The sequence below is a fragment of the Callorhinus ursinus genome, unplaced genomic scaffold, assembly GCF_003265705.2.
Source record: "Callorhinus ursinus isolate GAN/ISIS: 27379988/994484 unplaced genomic scaffold, GSC_fseal_2.0 scaffold12, whole genome shotgun sequence".
In the NCBI taxonomy this organism is placed as follows: domain Eukaryota; kingdom Metazoa; phylum Chordata; class Mammalia; order Carnivora; family Otariidae; genus Callorhinus; species Callorhinus ursinus.
In genome coordinates this window covers 15,403,021-15,430,141 of record NW_027397074.1, presented here as the reverse complement: position 1 = coordinate 15,430,141, position 27,121 = coordinate 15,403,021, and the positions used below count along the sequence as shown (strand labels likewise).

Below are 27,121 nucleotides of genomic sequence, written 5' to 3'. Positions count from 1 at the left end.
TTGAGAGGAAAAGGCATACTGGAGACCCCAGTTACCTTAACTAACTATGTACCACCTGGGTACGTGCACCAACATTTTATTTTGTGCTGAATATTTCCATATGATAAGAGAAGTTCTAGGCAGAATTGAGGAAGGCAGACATTGATTTGAGACTTAAACATGACAGGACTCTGTGTAATGTCTCACTAGGTAATCCTTAAGATGTGCAGTTATTTAGACCCTTCACTTGCCAGCTGTATGACCTTGGGCAAGTTACTTAACCTTGTCATTCTTACTGTGCTCATCTTTGAAAGGTTATCATAGACCTACTGATAGAATTAAATGAGATGATTTCTGTAAAGCACTGGAAGATAGTAAATGAGCAATAAATATTGGGGAAAACTTGCTGTGAAAACTTGGAAATGAAATGACCACTCTAAAATTCTGTTTCTTCATCCATAAAATGAATGGACTTTATGGGACCTCTCTAAAATGAATGGGCAACTTCAAGAATTCTTCATGTCCTTGTTCTGGGAGGCATTCAGGTAGAACAGAGTGGGAGTTCTCCATCCCAGCACACCAGAATCAAATGAGGATACTTTTTAGAAATGTGATGCTCTAGACTCAGCCTGAGGTTGTGATTGAACTGTTCTTGCAAGGAGCCTGGGCAACTGTATATTTTTAAGCTCTTCCATGTCAGTCTAACAGGCACATAACATGGGGACCCCTGAACCAGTTGACTTGGAGATTGTTTATGAAACTTAGGTATAACAGGTAGCATCTGAGAAGACCAGGCCTAAGCCCTTTCAAATCTAGAGTCCCATTTGATTTCCAGATCTAGAATTCCAGATCTAGAGCCCCATGAGATGTCTAGATCTAGAATCCTGTGAAGATTTCCACATCTAGAATCCCAGATCTAGAGTCCCATGAGATTTCCTGGTCTAGAATTCCAGATCTAGAATCCCATGAGATTTTTTTTTCTGATCTAGAATTTCAGATCTAGAGTCCCATAAGATTCCCTGGTCTAGAATTCCAGATCTAGAATCCCATGACTTTCCTGGGAACACATCAACACACATCTGCCTTACCTTAGTCCTCGGGCAGCAGAAACTCCTAGGGTTATTAGCCCAGGCCTAGATTGCCATTCTTGGCTTGGACTCTGAAAAAGGAGCATTTCAAATTCTGAATGTCCATAGATTTTTATTTCCTAGGAGGGAGAATCAGTCTGAGTTATACTGTCCTCACTGAGAGAATGTAAACATTTGAGGTAGGCATTTGGAGGAGAGTAAAATTCATTTAAGATTCTACATGATTTTTTAAGTTCTGGGGAAAAACTAACCCTGTACACATATATGTGGAGTTTTCCCAAGGTTTGAACAATGATTTCCACCATTACCAAGTTTTAAGTAGCTTGTCTGCCTCTGATTCCAAATACAGTTCCAACTGAGCGTCTCAAAGTTGCCATATTTAAGAACTCATAGAGGAAATGAGTACACACAACTGAACTGATAAGAACAGAAGTAAAATAGGGTCTCATTCCTCCCGGATCTGACAGCTGATGGAGAGCTGGATTAACACGAGGAAACACTTTACTCTGAACATCAGTAGAAGTTACAGTTTTGAGGGAGAAATTATGCCATAGTCAGGGAAGCATGCCTGGTATTTGATCCTGACAGTAGTTTGATTTTTAAATACATTTTGACCTTAGCCCCTTTTGGAAGACGATGAGGAAGATACCAGAAAACATGACTACTGGGTTATTTATACATGATAAATAAACAAAGACTAGTTTCTGTCCTCACATCATGGTAAATGGGAAATACTTACTCTGGTATGTCTTCTCAACAATGCTGTGGCGATATTTTGTCCTATTATTTTGACATAGTCTGTTTCCTTTATACCTTTTCATTTTGTATTTTTAAAAAATTTTTAAAGGATTTCATTTATTTGAGAGAGAGAGAGAGAGAGCTCAAGTGCACGAGTCAGGGGGGAGGGGCAAAGGGAGAGGGAGGAGCAGACTCCCCACTGAGTGGGTTGCCCAATGCGGGGCTCGTTCCCAGGACCCCAGGATCATGACTTGAGCTAAAGGCAGACGCTTAACCGACTGAGCCACCCCAGGTGTCCCTCACTTTGTGTTTTTTAAAAAGTGAAAATAAGTCATTACCACATGAAACCATCAGTGTAGTATAAAGTTAGGAGCTATATGTATAGTGAGGACTCTCAGCCTACTTGCTAACTGTGCGACTTTGGATAAGTTACTTTATCACTCTGTGCCTCAATTTCCTCATCTGTGAGATGGGGATTCACAAAACAGTCCTACCTCATAGGGTTGTGGTGAAAATTAAATGAATTAATACATGTAGAGTGTTCAGAACAGAGCCTGGCAGATAATAAAGGCTCAATACATGCTGGCTATTATTAAAACAGGAATGGCACATAGGCATTTTTATCAAATTAGTTCAAATTAATACACAATGTATTTCCTTCCAATTAATAGCACTTTAAAAATACCAGAAAACAGTTTTGCGAGCAAACAGGATGGGGAATGCAGGATGATGACCAATTCCCAGTGATCCACTGTCTCATCTTTAGACAACTCACTTATCTTCCTTGTCTCTAATTTTCCCTCCTTTACAATGCATGTAATTCAGCCTTTTTTTTTTTTTTAAAGATTTTATTTATTTGACAGAGAGAGATAGCGAGAGCAGGAACACAAGCAGGGGGAGTGGGAGAGGGAGAAGCAGGCTTCCCGCGGAGCAGGGGGCCCGATGTGGGACTCGATCCCAGGACCCTGGGATCATGACCTGAGCCAAAGGCAGACGCTTAACGACTGAGCCACCCAGGCGCCCTGTAATTCAGCCTTTGTATTTCTTATGTCAAAAGGAAGCATGTAAGAGAAAACACACATGTATTAAAATAAAACTAACAGAAACAATTATCTGTAAAGTGCTTTTAGCCCCTAAGAAAATATGCCCCTTAAATCCTGTATTTTCTCTTGAGACCATTTCTTTTTCCTCCTCTGCCTTCTATATGCTCTGCATGCCCTCCATCAGCTCCTCTCTGCTGCCTTAGGAAGCCCTTTTTGCTAAAGGCCTGAGACCGCCAGGATCAGGGACGAACCTAGGAGGGCTATCTTTCCCCATCTGGGCCCTAGATGTCTTGCACCTAAATCCTTGGACTCTTTATTTGAGCAAAGTGAAAAGAATTCACTGAGGTTGAAAAGAAAAAAAAGATTTTTAAAACCTAGTAATAGCTATTAGTAGTTCAACCTTTCAAAAATGTCTTATTTTTGTTTTGTTTTGTTTTTATTTAGTGAATTTTTCATTGTCAATGCTAAATCCAGGCAGAATTCTGGAAGAAGAAATGACTAGGTAATTGGCTAATGCATACATTATATATATGTAGGTACCATATATAAATATGTATATTTATATATATAAATATTTATGATATACTTTTAAGAAGTGTTTTATTTGAGGATAATTGCAAACTTTCAGAGAATTATAAGAATATACAGAGTCTGTATACTCTTTACTTTTTATTATATTCTTTGACCTATTGTTATCATTTTTTTGAGATTTATTTATTTATTTTAGAGGGACACAGAGAGAGAGAGAGAGAACATGAGCTGGGTAGGGGCAGAGGGAGAGAGATTCTCAAGCAGACTCCCTGCTGAGAGTGGAGCCTGACGTGGAGCCCCATTCCAGGACCCTGAGCTCATGACCTGAGCCGAAATCAAGAGTCAACAACTTAACTGACCGAGCCACCCAGGCACCCCTGAATTATTGTTATCATTTATACCCACCCCCTGACCTCCACTATCTGAAGTAACTTGCATACATCATCATGGCCCCTTACTCATAAATACTTCAGTGTGGTTCCTAAGCATAGGATACTCTCTTCATAACCATAGCACAATTATCAACTCCAGTAAATTTAATATTGATACAGTACTTTGATCTAATCCACCAACTGTATTCCAAGTTTGTCAGTTGATCCAATAATGTCTTTATGGCGTTTTCCCTTCCTTCAGCCTTCTTAATAGAAATCTCAAAAGTCTGTGACATAATGTTTGTATGTTTGCTTATCAATTAATGTTGCTAATTTAAATGAGCTCTATCTGTATCAGGCCTGAAAGGCTTCTATCTGGAAACAGTTTGTAAAATTATATAAAAAGTATCTTTGAAAGTATCAAAACTGAATTTGTTCTTTTTTTAAATTCTATTTATTTGAGAGAGAGAGAGCGAGCAGGAGCAGGGCAGAGGGCAGAGGGAGAGGGAGAAGCAGACTCTCTGCTGAATAGGGAGCCCGATGAGAGACTTGATCTAGGACCCTGGGATCATGACCTGAGCCAAAGGCAGACGCTTAACTGACTGAGCCACCCAGCCGCCCCAAATTTGTTCTTTTTAAAGATACTAACTTTCCTCTAATTTAGTTAAGACTTCACTCAAAGTTAGTTTGAATTTATGATGTTTTTAGCATACTACTAAAAAATATTTTTGAATTCTGCCGAAGAGCAAGAGGGTTTTTGTTTTTGTGTTTTTTGGCGGGGGTTGGGGGGTCTTGCTATAAACAATATGAGAAAACTTACACTAAGTACCATTTCACATGCTCGATCTGTCTATTCCATATGTGAATAGTAGTGAACTTTTTCAATACAATAAGATAAGCAAGTCTAGAATCTTAATTATGAAAGAAGAATCACACCGTATCTACAAATTGTCAGTATCAGTTTTAAGATGATTCAATAACACCATTATTTTTTGCACTTAACCACAAAATGTATCTGTTTTCTGGTAATTCAAGTCAATAGATTTGCCATCATCCTCTTCTAGTTTAAGAAAGAGAAGAGAAAATATGTTAATGTGTCTTTGTTATGATGTCCTACACGATCTATATGATTTCAGTAAACTTAACTCCCAATTTTGAAGATTTTTCCTGAAAGAGATGAATAAAGAAGAGTATTTAAAAGAAACTTTCTAATTATTTTCCAGGTATGCATACTATTACTCAGGGTTAGGTGCTGGAGTTCTTGTTGCTGCCTATATACAAGTTTCATTTTGGACTTTGGCAGCTGGCCGACAGGTCAGGAAGATCAGGCAAGAGTTTTTTCATGCTGTTCTACGACAAGAAATAGGCTGGTTTGATGTCAGCGACACCACAGAACTCAATACACGGTTAACAGAGTAAGTGTATTGTTTATGTCACACTTTCATAACGAAATGAACCACTAACTATGTGAAAATGTGTCATGGTTAGATTTTAAATTAAAAAAATTACTAGATGAAACGTTTGAGACGTATGGGGACTAGATTGTCCGACAGCCATTTCTAGCATTTATGTGCTGTGCTCCCATGCATTTTCCTTATCTGTTAGTTTGTTCTTCTCAGTGATTTAATAGGTTAATTTGAAGACTGAGCTCACATCTTACATTTATTTATCTCTCCGTGGAGCTTGCTACAGGGCCTGACAGATGTTATCCATTCAATTAAGATGGTTGAATGAATGAGTATGTGTGTGCATGAAGTCACAGCAAGACTTGTCTTTGTAATTGTTGACTCTTCACTTATTCGACAAATATTTGAGGGCCTGTTATATGCCACACACTCTTCTAGATATTTATGATATACCAGTGAACAAGACAAAGATCTCTGTCCTCTTGTTGTTTACTTTCCAGCAGGGGGAGATAGATGACAAACTTCGTCTTAACTGGAGTTCCCAGCAAGAGTCCTGAGCAAATGAAGTTAAAAAATCAGGGAAGGTCAAGGCATTTAGGACCTGGTTGGCTTCACTAAGGACTTCAGCTTTGACTCATAGTGAAATGGGCAGCTGTTGGGAGGTTTGATCTGAGGAGTAACACGTTCAGACTTCCATTTTCAAAGGATCACACTGGTTGCTATTTTGAGAAGAAAATGGCTTGAGAGTAGGGCCTAGGGTAGAAGCAAGTAGCCCTTCCCTATTACTGTTGCAATGCCCTTCCTAACTCCTGCTTTTAAACAACTGGACTCATACGTTCAGAATGCTAATGCTTCTCGAATAGGATTAACTAATTTAATAGCATCAACTTTAATGATACGAACTTCTTAGAGGCATGAACTGAACCTGAATTTCTTCCTTTGTACAGTATTTAGGTGGGGAAAAATCCCATTCAAGAGGCTAACTGTGAATGAGACTTGCAGTAGTGTGAACGAGATTTACCTGTCTATGTTTGTCAGATGTCTGCTTCGGCTCTCTGATTGAAGACCTCCTGCCCGTAACCACTTAGGTGTGATCTTTTTTAGTGACATCTCCAAAATCAGTGAAGGAATTGGTGACAAGGTTGGAATGTTCTTTCAAGCAGTAGCCACGTTTTTTGCAGGATTCATAGTAGGGTTTGTTAGAGGATGGAAGCTCACCCTTGTGATAATGGCCATCAGCCCTATCCTGGGACTCTCGGCAGCTGTCTGGGCAAAGGTGTGTGAATCGGGGACATTCTCCTGTGGGTTAGCCCACACGTGCAAGAGTTATTTTTAACATGCAGGGTTATGGTTCTTGTCGCTGTCCAGATCTGTGTGACATGTCAGTTGAAACCACATTTAAAAGCATGTTGTTAATGCCGTAATAAAGAAATTGATTTTTAATATGATTTAAAATGTCAGTTTTTACCTCACTTACAGATTTTTTGCACTGCTATTATTTGTTTGGGTAAATCTTCTGGCATAGTAGTTTAAACCACTTAAATGGTTATGTCCCTATTTAAGGAAACACAGTTTTAAAACAACATTCTTCCAAACCATTGCATGAATATAAGAAAAAATAAAGTTTGGATTTGTTTTATTTATTTTTAATTGTTATCTGTGACAGTTAAGTGGCACTCTGACAATTTGGCCTTTCCCTAAAATAAATAAATAAATAAATAACCTGTTCGACTTCAGACAACACTGCAGAGTTGAGAAATTTTACTGACAATTTTGCTCTTCTGGAGGTTGATGATTGGCTTAGTGAATTACTCATATCTCTTTTATTTTGATCATCCCTTTACCTGTCTCCTGCAACATCTTGTTTAGCTGTCTTATTATTAAGCAGAATGCCCACGAGCAGATCTGGAAGTATTGTTTTCATAGTAATTAAAATTGTGATACAATAAAGGAAAGAATAGTGACTTTCCAAAGGAGTAAGGTTTTAGTTTAGCTTATTTTGCAGTTAGCAGAGAAGAAAACATGGTAGGTGTGGAACTTGACATTATTCCTCAAGACACTATGTAGAGAATTATATGTGGATTTTCTGTTCCTGACTACTCTTGGGGAGCATACCACCAGGGTGGATCAGATCTAGCCTTTGTATAGGGTGAAAGGAGCCACTGGATCTGGCACACGGGCTGTTGTTTACTTCATGATGTCAGTGTCTGAGAAGGGACAGGGTTTGGGAAGAAAAAGCAAGTTAAAGAGTTGACCAGACTGCCTTTTAAATGTTCTCCCCATACGAAAGTCACGAATGTGTCTCCTCTGTCCAGATACTCTCTGCATTTAGTGACAAAGAACTAGCTGCATATGCCAAAGCGGGCGCTGCAGCCGAAGAGGCTCTGGGGGCCATCAGGACCGTGATAGCGTTTGGAGGCCAGAACAAAGAGCTGGAGAGGTCAGGAATGTTCTTTGTCCACTAGTTCAAAGAACCCTCTTTTGCATTTTGTTGCTCACTCTTTTGTGGTGTGTGTTGTGTTTACTACTTGCTTTTTCCTAATATTAACCCCTCCCCCACAAAATATAGGGACATTCTGCTGATGTCTGGAGTTCAATGTCAGCCTCTAAAGCAGGGTTCTTACCCTTTTTAAGTTCCATGGACTCCTTCGGCAGTCTGATGAAGCCTAAGGACTTCCTCCTTAGAATAGTAATTTTAAATGCCTGAGACAAAATACAGAGGATTACGAAGGAAAGCAATTATAGTGAAGTACAGTTTTCAAAATATTTTTACATTGTGATACAGTAAATACCTGCCTGTGTTGTTAACGTATTAAATAATAAGAGCAAACTATGGGTTCAGTAACTATTATAACTCTGAGGTAGAAATGCAGGTAAAAGATACTTCAAGATATTTGTTTCAAGTGTACCATGGTATAAAAATGATCCATGATATAAAAATGATCTGTGATCTCTCCTGGCAACAAAGCCATAGTTACTGCTAATTCTGCAGTGGTTTGTTGCCTATGCTGATAATCCAAGGAAATGCTACATTTCAGATACAGGTTAGTGAAAATAATTATATCATTGTTTCCACATTCAAATTCCTTGACCATGGATCCCAGGCCCCGTAGCCCTGCTCTACAGGAACCTGATAGGCAAAAACCAAAATGCCAGAACAAAGCCCACAAAAAGGCTAGTCTGCTTTTCTTTAATGTCCCCAACCAGTTTTCTCTAAATAACATGCCCTAATACAGTCAAACTATGATTCTGCATCAAGTACTCTCTCTTGCCATTCCGTGGGACTTCTGATACCCACAACTTTTTGCGAGAGAAATTCTCTGGAAATTCTCCTGCCTTAGAAGCCAAGTTGGCCCCCAGTCCCTCCATTTTCTTTCCCTATTTTTCCATTCTGTGGGCCCCCTTCAAAAGCGCCATGTTCCTGGTTCTCTGATCTCTTCCTGTTTCTCACTGCTGCTTCCTATATCCAGTGGCCCACACACAGCACCCTAACCCTCCCTGGGACCTCAGGATGGGCATGTAATCAGTACCACTCTCTTAGCTGCAGTAAGCAAGCCGCCTCAGCGCAGGTCATTACAGCATGTCCTCCACTGTCCCCGGAGCCTGGTGTCACACGGGGGCTGACCTGAATCACCCTGGGCCTCGGGGGCCCAGCCACACAAGACTAATCACAGGGCTGGAGGCTCCCCAGGGACGCAGCTCTGCAGAAGGAAAGCGGGGGAAGCTCACTGAAAAGTAGGCTGCTTCAAGTAATTAGACACAGAAACTTTTTGGTGGCAACTGCATTTTTTAAAAAAACCAGTGAATCCTCGACATCTCATTTGGTTAAACTAAAAAAAATAAAGATATCTGTTTTTGTTAGAAACACACTATTTTATATGATATTACCCCCCACAGTCTCATTTTATATGTCCTGTATTTTTTCCTAATTTTAGGAAGCCAAAATTAAATACACACTTTCTGTACCTGGCGTGGAAAAGTAGATTTAATTTAAACTGATGTGAACAGAAATTGTAATTTAACAGACCCATTATAGACATTTGTCCCTTTGTATCGAATCCTAGAAGCCAGTAATAGGAATTTTAATTGTTTCTCAAAAATGTAATAGAATGAGCACTCTTCAGGAGGAGATTAAATTCTAAAACAACAATAGGAATAATGAGAGGAATAGAAATCACCAGGTTTTGCCAGGTGTGTGCCAGCCCTGTGGTAACTACTCTCTGTAATTATCTTTCAGTATCAGAATTATCTTGCAAGGTAGGCATTATTAACTCCATTTTACAGATAATGTAACTAAAATCTAGAAAAACTGAGGAAGAACCCTGTACGTAGTGACCACTTTAGAACCTTGTGCCCTGGCTTGAAAGTGGAAGATCAGCCTGACCAAAAAACACAAAACAAAACAAAACAAAAAGCAAAGGCCTAAGTTTAAGTATAAGAATGTGTAAAATTCCAGTTCCTCACCCAAAGGGGCAATAGAGGAAGGTTTTTCTCTTCTCTAGTGAAGAGAAATTGAGCTGTGTAAAGAATCAATTGTAAGCATCCCACAGCGTATTTACATTTTAGCGCCATTCTCCTTTGACTTGGTTTCTCTTCTCCCACCCGAACTGTGGCTCGTGATGCCGGCTGGGAAGGTGATGGCGAAGCTCTTCCATAGCCCAGTAGAAGTTCAATCCGGGAACAGCTTCAGGATTGGTTAGATTGGAAGGGACCAAGAGAGATGAGTCCAGGCCAGTAAAGAAAAGGCTCAGATGGGTTCTAGTCCTGGCTGATCCTGAATTGGTTCAATTCCTAGGAAGTTGGGTTTCAGCGGCGTTTCTTTGTTGGCATTGTTCCTTAAACCTTCAACTACACAGGACGTGAACATGGCTCTGATTATGGATTGTTTTCTTGTTACAACATTTCCCCCTCATTTTCTGGTAGGTATGAGAAACACCTAGAAAATGCCAAAAAGATTGGAATTAAAAAAGCTATTTCAGCAAACATTTCCATGGGCATCGCCTTCCTCTTAATATATGCATCATATGCACTGGCCTTCTGGTATGCATCCACTTTGGTTATAGCAAAAGAATATACTGTTGGAAATGCAATGACAGTAAGTAGTTTTCCTAATATTTTCGAAGAAACCAAAAATACTGTTTATCCATCTACCCTGTGTTTTCTTTCATACTCCTCCTTTTCGAAGAATGAGCCTGATTATAGGCTTTTCTCTTTTGGTGAACCTTTGCTCTGTCCTGTGGGCAGAGCTCGCCTTCTAGAATACACAAGGCACAATTATGAGTTGGGGGTAAAAAGTAGCATGTAGTTAGACCGCTTGAGAAGCTATACATCATATAAAAGGAAGTAAAGATTGAATGAATTTACGAATGAACAAATATGGATTGGAGGCATCCTCTTTCTGCCATTGAGTTTTCATTATATAAGAAAGTAAACATGATTATAGACAGGTCATAGTATGCAAGAATGCTAAGTTTACATAATATAAAACATCAGCTACCCAAAATAGAAGATGGAAAGTTATTCTGTTTTTCAGAATGAACATAGGTTTATTTTATGATTCTCAAAATAATATCTACTAGTTACACAAAGGATTAGAATACAGAATTTTTTTTTAATTTATTTATTTGAGAGAGAGAGAGAGAATGAGAGACAGAGAGCACGAGAGGGAAGAGGGTCAGAGGGAGAAGCAGACTCCCTGCTGAGCAGGGAGCCCAATGTGGGACTCGATCCCGGGACTCCAGGATCATGACCTGAGCCGAAGGCAGTTGCTTAACCAACTGAGCCACCCAGGCGCCCCTAGAATACAGAATTTTTAAAATTACAAATTACTTAGAATCTAATAATGCATATATACTTAATGATAAGTTTTGGTATAGATCTCCGTGTGTGTGTGTGTGTGTGTGTGTGTGTTTCTTTCAAAACTGGGATTGTATTATGTGTATCTTTTTATAACCACTTTTTAAAAAGATTTATTTATTTATTTTAGAGAAAGAAAAAGAGTGCACAAGCAAGGGGAGGGGCAAGGGGAAGGAAAGGGAGAGGGAGAGAATCCTCAAGCAGACTCCCTGCTAAGTGCAGAGCCTGCCATGGGGCTTGATCCCAGGACCTCAAGATCGTGACCTGAACCGAAATCAAGAGTCTGCTGCTTAACTGACTGAGCTACCAGGCACCCCTATAACCTTTTTTATAAACCAGCAATATTTTGTGACCATCTTTATGTGTCAATGATGATCAAAACTACATGTAACCATTCAAAGAGCAATCTTTTAAAACCTACACTTCTCTATGTTTCTAAACAGAGGATGCTGATGACCCCAGTTTGGCTCTTTGGTGACGCATGAGGACCATTATGAAAATTAATCATTTCGAAATGTTTTCCAGAACGGTCTCTTCAGATTCCATTAGGTGTTGAGGGCTGCTTGCTCGATGAGCTTTTATAATTAGAGTAGATTTTTTTTTCCTTTTCTTTTTCTGGGGAGTTGATTTTTTTCTCCTTTTGGCCTCCTTTCTGGTGGTCAGCTTGGAAGTTCTCCACCTTCTTCATTTCCTCACTTGCTAAATTTTGTAAAGAAGAGAGAGAAAACCCTGACTCCTCTCTCTGGCCCAGTCTCCGTGTCTGTACCACGTGGACAGTGACATCTCCCAGCTAGGGCTGGAGAGTGGGGACCCACAATGCACAGAGCCCAGCCACACCCTCTGTGTAAAGAGCAAGAGCCCTGGTGCATGAACTTTATAACATCTACTTTGGTAGAGACTTTTTTTGCTTCCTTACTGGTTCTTATCTGTATTGCAGGCAGTGGATAGATATTTGTGGGATATTTGAATTCTGGGTATGTGAAGTATTATTGTAACTGTCTTCAGAGAAAAGTCAAGCTATATGTAGAAGTTTCATCATGCCCAGAGAGGAAGGAGTAATTTCTCTACATTTATGTTTTCCTCAGTTAAGTTTTGCTAATCATATGCATTCCTGAAGCTTATATTCTTGGCTTTTCTATAGTAAAGGGAAATGTGTTAATTTCTGTTTGCCATAGTATAGAATAATCATGTAAAGGAATTATTAATCAGTGCACACAGGTGTGATTTAGTGATTTATAATGTGTGAACTGTTACTTTTTATATTAAAAATCTTATCAAAATATGTATGTAAAAAGCTATTTTTTTACGGAAATTCCACGGGCCCCAAATCTGTTTCATCTTGAACATTCTGTGTAATTCCACGCATAGGTAGAGAAAGTCATAACAACCTGAATAACAATACTGATGGGAAATGTTTTGTTCTAGTGGCCCTTGGCTTCGGAGTCAAGGAAATAGGTCTGAAAAAATCTTTCTGACTCTTTAAGTTCAAGAGAACAGATAGTTCGGCAAGCTAGACAAGTATTTTTGAGGTTGAAGAAGCCAATTGTGCAATGAAATCCTATATTAACCTTATAAATTTTGCCCTTTTGCTAAAAAAAAAGATTTAAAGGGATAAACCTAAACTTAATCCTTAGTGTAGTATGTATTTCAAAGAGCATATCTGAGATAATAATGGGCAGCAGAAGAGGGCTTATAACTGTTCCTCATGTTCTTTTGCTCAGGTCTTTTTTTCAATCCTGGTTGGAGCCTTCAGTGTTGGACAGGCTGCTCCATGCATTGATGCTTTTGCCAATGCAAGAGGAGCAGCCTATGCGATCTTCAACATCATTGATAGTGTGAGTCATTTATTATTTCCATGTCAAAATATTCTTTGAGGCTTGCATACTTAACTCTGAGCTTTAGCGTTAAAAATCATGTGAAAATTAATAATGTGAAAATAAGGGACCTCTTCGTAGTAATGAGTGAAACAAAGTGCCTCTTATTAATACTTCTAAAAGTTCATCTTGAAATAATATAATAACACTGATCTCATTTTGGAAAAGTACATCTGCACCAATGTGTTATTATTAGAGTGCAGAGCAAAGATGTTTGCTCTTCTGAGTTTTTCTCCTTTGCTCTTCCATGTTGTAGTGAGGCTAGGAATATTATGATTTCTATACACAGAATAAGTAGGTGGAAAAATTATTGGTGGGACCCATATTGACAGTATATTTTGCTGCAGGTTGCCCCCTTTGAAGAAAAAAAATCACTGCATGATTCATATGACTTTGAATCAACCATACTGAATGAGTGCAGTGAAATAAAGAATATAGTGTTCACATATTGAAGCATGTCACTGCATTTACACAGATAAAATGCAAAGTAGGTGCCTGAAATATGGTCATGTAATGCAAGCAGATCCTACTGTTTCATTGACCTAAGTCAGGAGAAAATTGCTCAGCCTCTGAATATATTTATAGTTTCCATTGCTCCTAAATAACTTGGCCCTAACCAATTGTTCAGTCTTCACAACCCAAATCCACTTCATTTGCTGTTGAGGAATACTAATTTTCACTAAATGCTGAAATACCTGGCTATATCAATTCTAATATGTCTTGTTATCGCACTTGTAGAAGCATGCCTATCTGACCATTTAGAAAATGTATGGGGATATGCCAAAAACTTAAAGGGAGATATTATAAGAAACGAAATTAATATATTCCTATGTACTTTTCAGAAAACACACACACACACACAAATCTACAAGTAGGTTCTGTCTCATGGGAAGAAAGTTATGCCATTCCAAGTCCTCTTTTTGGAATTTGCTACATCATATTCCTTAAAAGTGCAGTTGTTTGTCCTATGATGGAATAGTCATTGAATTTTGTTTTATTTAGAATCCTAAAATTGACAGTTTTTCAGAGAGAGGACACAAACCCGACAGCATCAAAGGGAATTTGGAGTTCAATGATGTTCACTTTTCTTATCCAGCTCGAGCTAATGTCAAGGTACTGTAAGTGATATTTATAAGAATTCCTAACTCAGATTGATTGTTTAATCATTATAAAGAACCTAAAGTTGCTATTGTTTTGATATTTATATGCCTTTTCCTTTTGGGGTTTTATTCCCTTATGTGAGAATTTTTTCACAATTGAAACTGAATCAAATTAGTCCCCTTTTAGGATTTTGTTGTGAAGTGTGTTCTTCTTTTCTCCCTTCCCTCACAGATCCTGAAGGGCCTCAACCTGAAGGTGGAGAGTGGGCAGACGGTGGCGCTGGTTGGGAACAGCGGCTGTGGGAAGAGCACAACAGTGCACCTGATGCAGAGGCTCTATGACCCTGATGAGGGCAGGGTAAGTGGGAAGAACCAAGTTCTCAAAGTGGCCAGCTGGGTACCCATTAGCCCTTCGAAATTGTTTTTTCAGTAGCAAATCTGCATGGGAATCCAATTTTGGTAAAAAGGCTATAGAATTGCAGTGCATCTAGGTAATGTATTCAAACACTTGGATGGGTTTAAAAAATATTCAAGATGATAAAAGCCAAAGAGGCTAGACAACACTCTCTTCTGTTCTAACTAAGCATTTCATAACTCACTAACTCAACTGGAAAACAGTCATCCAGACCACTGAGACTGTTATTTTCAAGAAATTATTGGGTTTGGTCGAAAATATTCCACATAGCAATTTTTGACAACCTGATAATCAAGGTCACAAGAAATCTCAGGACAGTAATTAAATTCGTCAAAGACAGTTGAGTTTTCTTAAATGTTAGAAAATCTGAAGGGGAAGGTGGGATAGTCTCTTAAAAAACTTCCAGAGACTTGCGAGACATTAATAGCCCAGACTATATTTTTTTCCTTTTAAAATTTTTCTCATGAGGTGCCTGGGTGGCTCAGTTGGGTAAGCATCTGACTCTTGATCTCAGCTCAGGTGTTGATCTCAGGGTAGTGAGATTGAGCTCCACATTGGGCTCCACGCTTGGCATGTAGTCTACCTAAAAATAAATAAAATTTTTAAAAAACTTTCTTATAGATTGAGACTTAAAGAAAAGTCGCAAGCAGGAAACACATATAGTCTCCACCCAGATTTACTAATTGTTTATATTTTGACCCATTTACTTTATTGTCTTCTCTCTCTCTCCATATATATAATAAACACACATGCACACATGCATACACACACACAGAGGCATATTTTTTCCTGAACCTTTGAGACTAAGTTGAGGACATCATGTCCCTTGACCCTTACATACTGCAGAATATATTTTCTAAGAAGGACATTCTCTTACATAACCACAAAACAATGATCAAAATCAGTAAATTTAATTTTAATACAATACCAGCCCACAGTATATATTCAGATTTCCTCAGTTGTACCAACTTTAGGACACTGAGTTTACCTGATACTAAAATATATTATAATTCAACAATTATGAATTGTTGTACCAACTTTAGGACACTGAGTTTACCTGATACTAAAATATAATTCAAGAATTATGAAAACAGAAGATTACAAGTTACAAAGAAAAACAAAAAACACTAAAAGGCATTGAGATAGAACAGAGATTACAGAAATGAATACAGAGTTCTAGGGTACATGAATTATTTATTTAATTAACTTAATAAAATACACATTTTGGAAACATCTGATATTATTGGGGGGAACACAATCCTATCCCCATTTATTAAAGCAAACTGTAGGTTGGTTCAAGTGCAAACATTTTTATTTTTAAAAAAGAACCTAGTAAAATACTAAACATTAAGAATATGCCTTTGAAAATATCTTATTTTTAAAATTATTATTGGAGTAGGAGTGCCTGGCTGACTCAGCCAGTGGAACGTGCAACTCTTGATTTCAGGGTCATGCGTTCAAGCCCCACATTGGGCATAGAGTCAAGTTAAAAAAATTAAAATTATAAAATTATGAAAAATTTTAAAAATGAAAAAAATAATTATTGGAGTAATACATATTTTTTAAATATACATGTCAACAGGGATAAAAGTCTTTAGAAATTCTATAACTCAGAGATATTCACTGTTCACATCATGATTTAGCAATTTTCTTACTAAAATATTAAAAGATGTTCAGTGGTACAGTTCATTTATTTAATTTTTCCTTAAACTCCTCTTTAATTAAACATAGTGAAGCTAAAATAAAAGAAAGCAATAAATAGAAATATGATTTATGATCTATATGGAAAAACTATTATATTTAATATTTGAGAAATTAATATGAATCTATAATAGGATATGAACATGAAAATCTTTTGAGAATAAATATGCATCTGTAGGGGGTGCCTGGGTGGCTCAGTCGTTAAGTATCTGCCTTCGGCTCAGGTCATGATCCCAGGGTCCTGGGATCGAGCCCCGCATCAGGCTCCCTGCTCAGCGGGAGGCCTGCTTCTCCCTCTCCCACTCCCCCTGCTTGTGTTCCCCCTCTTGCTGTATCTCTCTCTGTCAAATAAATAAAATCTTAAAAAAAAAGCATCTGTAAAAATTTTCAAGAAATGTTCAGCCTCATTTATAAATATTTACAAAACAAAGCAAATATAAGGTACCAGTTTGCACTTATTAATTAGAAAAAACAAATTAAAATTGTAAGACCTAGAGCTGGTAAATTGCAAAAAAGCAGATACATTTATTTATTTTTGCTGACACTATAAATTACTAAACTCTTTTTAGAGTATTGTTTATTCAGTCTTTATCCAGCAAATAATAAATACCCAACATCCACCTGGCATTGTACAGGTAAGCAATTGTTATCAGGGAAATAAAAAGAAATCATACTCTTCAACCTGATAACTCTCTACTTTTACAATGATATTCTTTCAAGTTCCTTGAAAGAAGTCAAATATCTAGCAGGTGGGAAATGCTAAAATAAATTATGGTATATTACATCTAGTAAAAAATCACAATGCCATCAAAATGATATGTAGACTATGTAGGTAAATGGACATTTTTATTCAAATTTAAATAGTGAAAAGGAAAAAATAATAGTATGCCAAAAATATATAACCTAGTTTCGCTTATGGAGAATAATCCAACCATGAAAAAACTTATGTGTAAGATAATAAATATGCTTTTCATTTCTATTCTTGCTCATTGCTGTTTGTTTCTAATTCTCATTTCTAACCATTTGTAGCCACAAAAATAAGTTAAATAAGTTAATAAGCTAAATGTTAGCTAAGACTTTTTGTATCAAATTAGAGTCTTGATGCTTTAGATGTCAGATGGTTTAAAATATTTAATGGAAATATTTCTTTCTTTCAGATTAACATTGATGGGCAGGATATTAGGACCTTTAATGTAAGGTATCTCAGGGAAATCATTGGAGTGGTGAGTCAGGAGCCAGTGTTATTTTCTACCACAATTGCTGAAAATATTCGTTATGGCCGTGGAAACGTCACCATGGATGAGATAAAGAAAGCTGTCAAAGAGGCCAATGCCTATGACTTTATCATGAAACTACCACAGGTAAAGGCTCTGTTAATATAGTTGCCCTTGGAATTTGAATTTGACTTCATGCGAGCAAGTTCTTTCTTCAAAGTTTAAGCTAAGAATGTTTGAGATGCAAGGTTGTTCAACTTTCCTTAGGCAAAGTCCCTTGCATTATTCAGTTGGAGTTGTAAGGAGTTCGGCCTGGTACAGGAGTCATGGTAGTAGTTTTTTAGAATTCAGTATTCATTGATTTTATTATAATTTAGGACTCATTACCATAGTAAAATGAAGCTCCACGTCATCTTCATGAATTTCAAGACTCCAGAGCCTTTTCTGTTTAAACTCTATCAGGCGTTCCTTCATGTTTTCTGTGTTGTAGAAATTCGACACCCTGGTTGGAGACAGAGGGGCCCAGCTGAGTGGTGGACAGAAGCAGAGAATCGCCATCGCTCGGGCCCTGGTGCGCAACCCCAAGATCCTCCTGCTGGACGAGGCCACATCAGCCCTGGACACTGAAAGCGAAGCAGAGGTACAGGCAGCCCTGGATAAGGTCAGTCAACCCGAAACACCTGAAGGACCAGCACACTGAAGCTTTATTGGAAATTCTTGCTGATGCTTTGTGCCTCTAGACTGAAAAACATAAACATGAGAGCAAGTGAAGCTCTCTCCTGGGGCTTTATTGATTTCCCTTTTCTGTCAGGTCACAAGGCAAAGAGAGGTAGATGGCCCATTAACCAGCTTGCTCTGACGAAAGTGCACGGGGCTCAAATCAGGCATATGCAGAGAGCCACTTAGCGCTGTTTACTTCTTGCTCAGAGGCTATTGCTTTGATCAAAAGTAGTCATGTTAAAAAAAAAAAAAGTCGTGTTAAAATGTCCAAAGAAAAATCTGGTTACGCAGACACCGGTCCAATGGAAAAACAGCTCAAACTACTTGCCTTATTCTGTGGGTAGGCAGTACCATTATCTTTATTCATGAAGGCGAAAGGAAGGCAAAAGGAAGTAAAGTTCAATTTGTGTGTTTGTCTAAGCATGTAAATAAGTGACACATTTTAAGGATGTGAGCTCAGATGCCCAGCTCTGGTATTTCTGAATCTCTCACTGTTGGTTTTCAAAGCTGAAACTTCACAGGAAGAACCTTATGTTGGGACACTCTTGTGGTCACTGCTGATGTCATCTGTACTAACGACCCAGGATAATAAGCAGAGTCAGAGGCACCGTATCAGTGGGTCTCAAAAACATAAATATCACAAATGTATTTGGTTTCAGAAAGCTTAGTAATCAAGTGTGCCAGTGACTTCACAGCTTCTATCCAAACTACCTCTTGCAATTTTAGAGATAAGCTGTATGAATCTTATTTTTTCAGGAAAACTTACACCTGAATCCTAAGTAAACACTGTGTGTGCTATAAACTGTAGTTAATCAATGTTTCACGGTTCATCAGATGAACATTTTGGCTTATTTTATGTAATTTAATCTAATAATGATTAATGAGATGATAGTTATTACTCACAAATTCTTGCACCGAATTTTATTGCTTTTATGTATGTTAAGTCTCAAGATTAAGGAACCAAAATATATACACAGGAAACTGGCATTTGGTTGGTTAATCAGGCATGACTTAAAGCAGGAAATTATTTTATTAAATGCATAAATTAAAACATAAAATTAACTTAAATGGGGATTCGTGTGTTGACATAGACTTTTTTAGGAGATGTCAGGTAGGATAAGAAAGATATTTATGGGGGGGAAGTCCCATTCATCCCTAAAACCTAGGTCCCAATACTTTCTAGGATACAAATACTCAATATATTAGCCCTTCATATGCTAAAAGAACAGAATTATTGGACATGTTATTTTTTTGTGATATGGATCCTATCAGAAAAATTGTAGTCTCGCAAGTTTTAATTCATAGTTAGACAAGTTACTTCATTCAATTTTAGAAATTGGGGTTCTCTAGGATTATGACCCACTTCCCAGTTGATAAACTTTTAGGTTTTAAAAATAGCTGATGAATCACTTATAATTTTTTTTTAATTTCTAAGAAAAGCCATCAGCATCTTGGAGAGGGGTTAAGAGCATAGGCTTTGGTGCTAGACAGGCTGAGGCTAGAGTCCTGGCTCTGTCCCTTTCTAGCTGCATGATCTTGGGCAAATTAACCTCTCTCTAAGCCTGAGATCCTGCATAAGTAACTGGGGAGAGGGGGAGAAATAATGTCATAGGGTGATTGAAAAGATTAAATGAGTACTACATGTAAAGTTATTAGCACATGCCTTGCACACTGGGGAACACCGATGCTATTATTATGGTGACTGCCATTACCGTGATTATTAATTGTACTAATTGCAGAATTGGTTACCTATTGCTGCATAACCATCCCAAATTTGGACTTAAAACAATAATTCTGTGGATTGGCTGGGTGAATCTCCTGCTGTTTTCACCTGAGCATATGAATGCTTTTACCTGGAGGGCTGACTTAGCTAAAATAGTCCAAGATGGCCTTACTCCCATGCTGACTGTTGACTGGGCATCTCATGTGGATTCTCATACTCGTACTCATACAATAGGCTAGTGTGGCTACCTTCCACGGCCTTCTCAGAACTTTGTACCCAGAGGCAGAAGCTAGAAGACATCTAGAGGCTTAGACTCCAGAACTCACACAGTGTCACTTTCATCACATTCTGTTGGTCCCAGCAAGCCACAAGGCAGCCCAGACTGAAGGAGTGAGGAGACAGAGTCCACCTCTTAATGGGTGAGCTGTAAAGTGTCTGTGACCATATTTAACCTTCCACAACACACTCTCTCTCACAATTACTCACCCTTCTCCCATGTGCAAGTTAAGTTCACCTCTTCCCAATACCCTCAAAATTTTCATGCAGCTATGACATCAGGTTCAAAGTCCAGTACCTGAAGATCTGTATGGGGTCCAGATATGGATTGATTCTTCATGTTATGCTCATCTTGGTCCAGAGATCTGTGAACTCAAGAGACAAGTTGTCTTCTACACACACCCCCAACATGCAATGTTGATGCAAGAACAGGATAATAATAGTCACTCCCATTCAAATATTAGAACAGGAAGCACAGAGCAGTTACTGGTCCAGAGCAATTCTGAAGTGCAGTCAGGTGCATGTAGCCAGTTACCCCACCGCTCCAGGGAAAGGGAATGTTCCTTGATTAAGGCCCAGTCCCACCTCCAACAGTGGAGTGGTCTCCTTGGGTTTGGACTCCACCCCCTGGGCTCTTAGATCCTCTCTCTGGAAGGTCTTTCCTTTGCAATAAGAAATGGCCTGTGTCTGCAGCTGAGTAGCTTTCTCAGCATGCTTTCTGTCCATAGAAATTTGAGACCTGCAGACCTCTTTACATTTTGAATTTTCTCAGTCTCTTTCAGTCCAAGCTTGTAGATATTCTTAAAGACTGTGAGTTTGCGTGGAATCCGACCATGGCTCACTCAAGCCCCAAAAGCTACATCTCTAAGTTTTTTCCAAAATGAACCTCTCTCTACTTTGGCCCACGTGTCAAGCTCCCATGAGAAAACCCTTACTTAAGAGTCTCCAAAGCCCTTTTATGTAGCTGTGGGTGTGTACGAGAACCTGCCTTAAATGTCTCAGAGATTTTAACCAAAAAGTCTTCTACTCACACACTGATTGAATCTTTGGCTTCACGTCACTGGATGACTACCAATTCATTCCCCAACCAAGCAGGTAGTGGGTCTTCTACGCTTCCTCTAGATTCACCGTGCGAGCCAAATAGCTCCTTCTTAAGCTCACCATTCTCTTCCCGTACTTTGAAACATAGAGCCAGTGGAATCCCATTGGCACTTTAAACATTCTATTTAGAGATCTCTGGAATCTTCGTAGCCTGATGTACAAGTTCAGTAGATTAAATACCTTTCTTTCAAGTGACTGCAGAACACACTCTTTTGCAGGTATTCCAAGGTAATATAATGCAGGCAACCCTCTCTCCAGGTACCAGTAGCAAAGTCCTTACTTTTCTTCCGGTCTTCACTAACAAGATTTCTGCATCCGTTGCTTTAAGTCAAAACTTGGCGAGACGGCTGGTGTTGTTCCTCTGTTGGTTTGCCTAGTCTCCCTTCGGCAGCTACTTTCAGCTCAGGCTCTGCTGGGCTGGAACGTTCAAGATGGCCTCACTCTCGGGCCTGGCAATTGGTAATGGCTGTTGCCTGAGGAAGCTCAGTTCTGCCCATGAGGCTTCTCATCTTCCAGTAGATTAGACAAGCTTCCTTTTACTGTGATTTCAAGGTAGCAAACTCACAAATGTAAGGCCTCTTGAAGCCCAGGTTCTGGAAATTGCCAAGTGTCAATTCCTTCACATTCTTTTGATCAAAACAAGTCACAAGGCCTGCCCAGATCTGAGAAGTTGGAGAAATAGACTCCCCCTCTGGATGGGAGTGTTTGTGGCCATGTTTAATGTACCATGGTTGCTGTGAATACTTTATAATCTACATAATCAACTCCATACTTTGCAAGATAACTAAGCTGATCTATTTTGCAGACAATAAATCATATCTTTAAAAGGGAAATCCTCCATTACTGCACTTCCCTCAATGATACTAGTCAGTCACTTGGGCCAGTCATTCTAAGGTACAAACAAACTATATTTTAACAATGATAAGTTGAATTTCGTAATTTATTATTTTTCCTCTGAGAGGCATAAGGATATGGTGCTATTATATCTATTGTTGTTCTTCCCTGATTACCTATTCTGTAAGAATAATATTTTTCTTTTGTGTATCCTTTATACATTTATCAATACCTCACGTGTGACACCAACTTGTCATAGTTATTTATTTACTTATATGCCTCCTCTCTCCTAGAAAGGATAAATCCTCTAAGAGGCAGAATTAATAAATGGTTCATGTTTATATCTTTTTTTTAAGTACGTTCTATGCCCAACATGGGGCTTCAACTCAGGACCCTGAGATCAAGAGTCAGGTGCTCTACCAACTGAGCCAGCCAGGTGCCCCTGTGTTTATATCTTTTTAACACTTAATCAGTGCCTTGCATGTAGTAGATTCTAAATAAATATTTACTGAATTGATTACCATGGTCCAGCTCAATGAAATAATACATGTCTACATAAAAAAAATTTTTTAAGGACCATATCAGCTGTTGATTCAATAGATAGCAAATATTTGTCAAAACAAACAATAGGTTTTTCCATATAAGATCTTAAAAAATACAAATGCAGATTTGTTATTTTGATTTTTTAAAGAAAGTCAATAATCAAAAAGTTTCATACCTATATGACTCTCCTACTCACAGTGTTACCATACTGGAGGGGCAAGAGAAAAATAAAACTAGCCTCCATGTGATTTTATCAAATGATTCCAAAGGTTTCATTTTATACTCCCCCCTGTCCCTTTCCCTCAGAAGTTCCAGAAAGGCTAATGGATTAGTACTCCCTTTGTTTGGACCTGCCTTTTATCCCTGCACATCCAACATTCGCAGAAGATCCACATTAAGATTCTTAACAGCTGGTGTCCTTGAATGTAGGATATTTATTTGCCAATATTTTTTCATCATTGGAACATTGGAGAGTTCTGAAAACAAACAAAGAAACAAACAAAAAAAACCTCTTCATTTGAAATAACTACTCTGGCCAGAATTTCTTGGTCAAGGGTGACAGTTGCTAACTTTTAAATTCACCAATACATCCTTTGTTTCTCCTGCATATCAATCATTTACTCACAAGTCTAACTGTAATTCCTCTGGGCTTTTTTTTAATGTTGACATAGTATCAACCTATGATTATCATAATGTTAATATAGTCACTGTTAACAATTTACTCATCACTATTAGTATCACGAATATGATTAGAATGATCAAATTATTTCCTACGTGCCTTACCATACATGGACCAAGCCATGCAACTTTCACATCTGTAAATATTTATGAATGCTTCTTTGGGGCCTGGGTACTAAAAATTGAACAGTCTGAAATGTTACCCAATAGAGCAATGCTCTAGTCTCTGTCTTTTTCTGTGGTTTAACTTTTATACTTAAACACAGTTGATGATGGTAATGTTAGTGTAAGGACTGACGGAGAAAGACCACATTATTTTTTTCCAAATGGCTACACAGTTGGCCCTGTACCATTTATTGTACAATCTATCCTTTTTCCTACTGGCAGACAATGCCATATTTATCATATACTAATTCTTAAATGTTGTATGTCTATTTCTGGACTCTATTTTAGTTTATTGATCAAGTTGCCTATTCATTGACAGCTTCCCCTGGATTTTACCATTTTAATTCCTATTTTAAGTAGCATTTTATGTATAATATCTGTTGGAGGTTTTCCCCTCTCGCTAACTTCTTTTTCAGAAATTTCATGGCTGCTCTTTGTTAAAAAAAATTGGGATATAATTCATATACTGTGAAGTTCATCCTTTTGAAATGTACAATTCACTGATTTTTAGTATATTCACAAGATTTTGCAACAATTACTGCTGTCTAATTCCAGAAGATTTTCATCATTCCCAAAGGAAACCTTGTACCCATTATCAGGTCACTCCCCATTCCATGCTCATCCCAGCCCTTGACAGTCACTAATCTACTTTCTGTCTCTATGGGTTTGCCTATTTTGGAAATTTCATATAAATGGAATCATACAATGCATGGTCTTCTGTAACTGGTTTCTTTCATTTAGTGTAATGTTTTCAAAGTGCATCCATATTCAAGCATGCATGAGAATGTCATTCCTTTTTATTCCGTTGCATGGATGTACTTCATTTTGTTTAATCCCTTGATTAACTGATGAACATGGGGATTGTTCCCACTTTTTGGTTATTGTGAATCCTAGCTGTCATTTTTAATTTGCATTTTAACTACTTAGGGGAATTAAGCTCTCCTCTAATAACCATCCTAATGACATTGTTTTATTGCCTTGGAATAGGAGTGCTCTTAAAAAGCTATAGCCTAAGAGAGCCAATGAGTATCAAAAAGAATAACCTTTATTAATGATATAAATAATTTGATGAGCATTTTCCAGGGTTTAAATGCCCATTGATAAACCCACCAAGCCAACATGTGAGTTCACAGAACTACCTAACGGGATGATTTGTAGATTTTAGCAGGCATAAAACTCACCTGGGGCACTTGTTAAAAAGCAAACGTATTGGCCCCACTCCAGAGATAGTGATGCAGATGGTCCCTGAACTATTATTTAAACCATCCTGATCCCCAAGTACATTTTCATCTGAACTGCCTGCGTGCAGCCCATCAGAATTACAGCTGAAATCAGGCTCCTCCAAAGAAACCCTACAGGAGTGCCCCAGAGAAGGCTGCACTTGACAACAGTTCTACTAACAGATCACTGCTGAAGCTCTAGCCTGCCATATAACCGGCAAGGAAGGCTCCTCAGACAAGTATGAAAACACTTGAGAAGGGTCAGACCTTCTCTTGGTTTTCTTGGGTAAGCCTCCACCACCGTGAGCCTCCCAAATTATCCATCCTCGTACTGGAGAGGTTGGCCTCCTTTCTGGTCCAGAACTCAAGCCTTACCTTAGCCTTCCATAGATGAGAGTCCCCGTCCCACAGGGGAACCTGCTCTCATCAGCTGCAAGCACGTGCATCCACGTGCTGACCCGTGCGTGCACCTTGTAACCCTGCTGCGTCGCGTCCGTCCTCCCTTTCAGGCCAGAGAAGGCCGGACCACCATTGTGATAGCCCATCGACTGTCCACGATCCGAAATGCAGACGTAATCGCGGGGTTTGAGGATGGTGTCATTGTGGAGCAAGGAAGCCACCGGGAGCTGATGAAGAAGGAAGGCGTGTACTTCAGGCTTGTTAACATGCAGGTATGTGCGCCCCAGGATTTTGTTTTCAGCTTCTCAATAGAGTGTTCTTTATATTATTAAAACATCAGGCAGCTAATGCCATGCTGAGAAATAGAAAACTTCAGGAAGATACCGAAAATGTACATCTGAGACTTGAATTCGGAATCGGCCAAAGAATCCTGAAAGAGAGAAAAGTGAGGGAGGAGGAAAGTAAAGGAAGACCTCAAAACCATTTCGAATTTATTCCTCCGGACAGAGATCCTTAATTGCCCCGAGGAATGTGTTCAAGCTAGCAGGTCCTTTCCACTATGAGATTAGGGACCGTCAGAGAAGTGGCAGGAGGAGAAGGGCAATGCCAGGATCTCGAGTAGTTGGAGGAGGTCCTGTGTGATTTTAAAACGCTTCTTAGATGATCCTAACAAAACCAGCAACAAGAGTCATGACTTTAGGAAGTGAATAGTGTGGTCTTCTTTTTCAAAAAAAATCGTTCACTCTAGTTCCTAAAACAGGGTTACTATTGATAATTATTGGTTTGTATTACTATTGTATATGCTTACTTGTGCAACTTTACAGAATAATTAACCTAGAAATATTTTTTCTATAAACGTGATTCTTAAAGCGAATGTATATATATCTATAAATATAACTATTATGTACATGGATATTTTGTTTTCTTAACATTTCAGATATATCATCCAGATGCTAACATTTTATTTCATTTTTTAAAAGATTTGTTTATTTATTTATTTGCTAGAGACAGCAAGAGAGGGAACATAAGTGGGGGGAGTGGGAGAGGGAGACGCAGGCTTCCTGCCGAGCAGGGAGCCCAATGTGGGGCTCGATCCCAGGACCCTGAGATCATGACCTGAGCCGAAGGCAGACGCTTAACAACTGAGCCACCCAGGCGTCCCAGATGCTAACATTTTAATGGGTACTCATCAGTCCATTATATTAATGTGTAATAAATTGCTTAGTGATATCTCTAAAGTTGGATACTTGGTTTATTTCCAGTATTTCTCTAAAATTTTATTTATTTATTTGAGGAAGAGAGAGAGAAAGTGTGCGTGTGCAAGCACGAGCATGGGGGGGGGCAAAGGAAGGGGCAGAGAATCTCCAGCAGACTCCCCGCTGAGCACAGAGCCCCACACAGGCTCAATCTCATGACCCGGGGATCATGACCTGAGCTGAAATCAAGGGTCGGACACTTAACTGAGCCAACCAGGCGCCCCTATTCCTCTATTTTAAATATGTTTCCTCCGCTATCCAAAAGTAGAATGCTCCTATAAAACCTTTCATAGGCCAAAATTGTGTAAAGCAAAGAAGAAATTACCATTAATTTACATGGAAAAAAAACTGTGAGCATTCCCAGACCCCAGAAATAACTTCTCTCCGGCTTTTCTGATACCGTAGGACAGATTTTGCTAACAGGTACACAAAACAAATCGACATAAAGCACAGAGGCTCAGAGACACAGCGCAAAGCTCTGGCCGCCAGGTGCTGAGATGCTAAGTGTCATCTGGGAAGGAGCTTGGCGGTGCTGCTCTCCACGTGCATGCGCGAGGCACGCGCCCTCTCTGGCGGCCGAACTAAGGCTGAACGCTATTTTCACTCTTCGCCTTTTTTCGTAAGACTGAAAATCCTCTTCAGATTTCTTTTTGTTAGTGAAAATAGGTACTAATGTAGGTTTTTTGTAAAAGTAAAGCTGCATAACGTGAACTTTCAAAAAAAGCAGGGAATACTTATATTACCCCTTGGAAATGTGGTTCCAAAAAAGTTGAGTCAAAACTTGGCTTTGTTTTCTGACAAGTAACTTCTCTGAGCCTTAGTGTCCACATTTAAAACACTAAATCTACCATGTAAGCTTGTTATAAGGTGAAGAAATAAGCATCTGAATA

At 38.7% G+C, this 27,121-nt stretch overlaps 1 protein-coding gene across 6 annotated transcripts in view; it reads left to right on the top strand.

The window, feature by feature from the left end:
- The first annotated feature begins 3,292 nt into the window (after window positions 1-3,292).
- Window positions 3,293-27,121, top strand: part of LOC112824854 (phosphatidylcholine translocator ABCB4) — a 58,335-nt gene continuing 34,506 nt past the window's right edge. For 3 of the 6 annotated variants that reach the window (XM_073898740.1, XM_073898739.1, XM_073898744.1), the window contains exons 1-11: window positions 3,293-3,350; window positions 4,974-5,165; window positions 6,261-6,432; window positions 7,472-7,596; window positions 10,080-10,251; window positions 12,734-12,847; window positions 13,889-13,999; window positions 14,219-14,344; window positions 17,260-17,463; window positions 17,807-17,977; window positions 25,086-25,247. In XM_073898740.1, the coding sequence (XP_073754841.1) occupies window positions 3,310-3,350; window positions 4,974-5,165; window positions 6,261-6,432; window positions 7,472-7,596; window positions 10,080-10,251; window positions 12,734-12,847; window positions 13,889-13,999; window positions 14,219-14,344; window positions 17,260-17,463; window positions 17,807-17,977; window positions 25,086-25,247 (1,590 nt within the window). In that variant the 5' untranslated portion in view covers window positions 3,293-3,309. Of the gene's footprint in view, window positions 3,351-4,973; window positions 5,166-6,103; window positions 6,433-7,471; window positions 7,597-10,079; window positions 10,252-12,733; window positions 12,848-13,888; window positions 14,000-14,218; window positions 14,345-17,259; window positions 17,464-17,806; window positions 17,978-25,085; window positions 25,248-27,121 lie in introns of those variants that run through there. The other 3 variants (XM_073898741.1, XM_073898742.1, XM_073898743.1) reach the window with 3 other exon arrangements.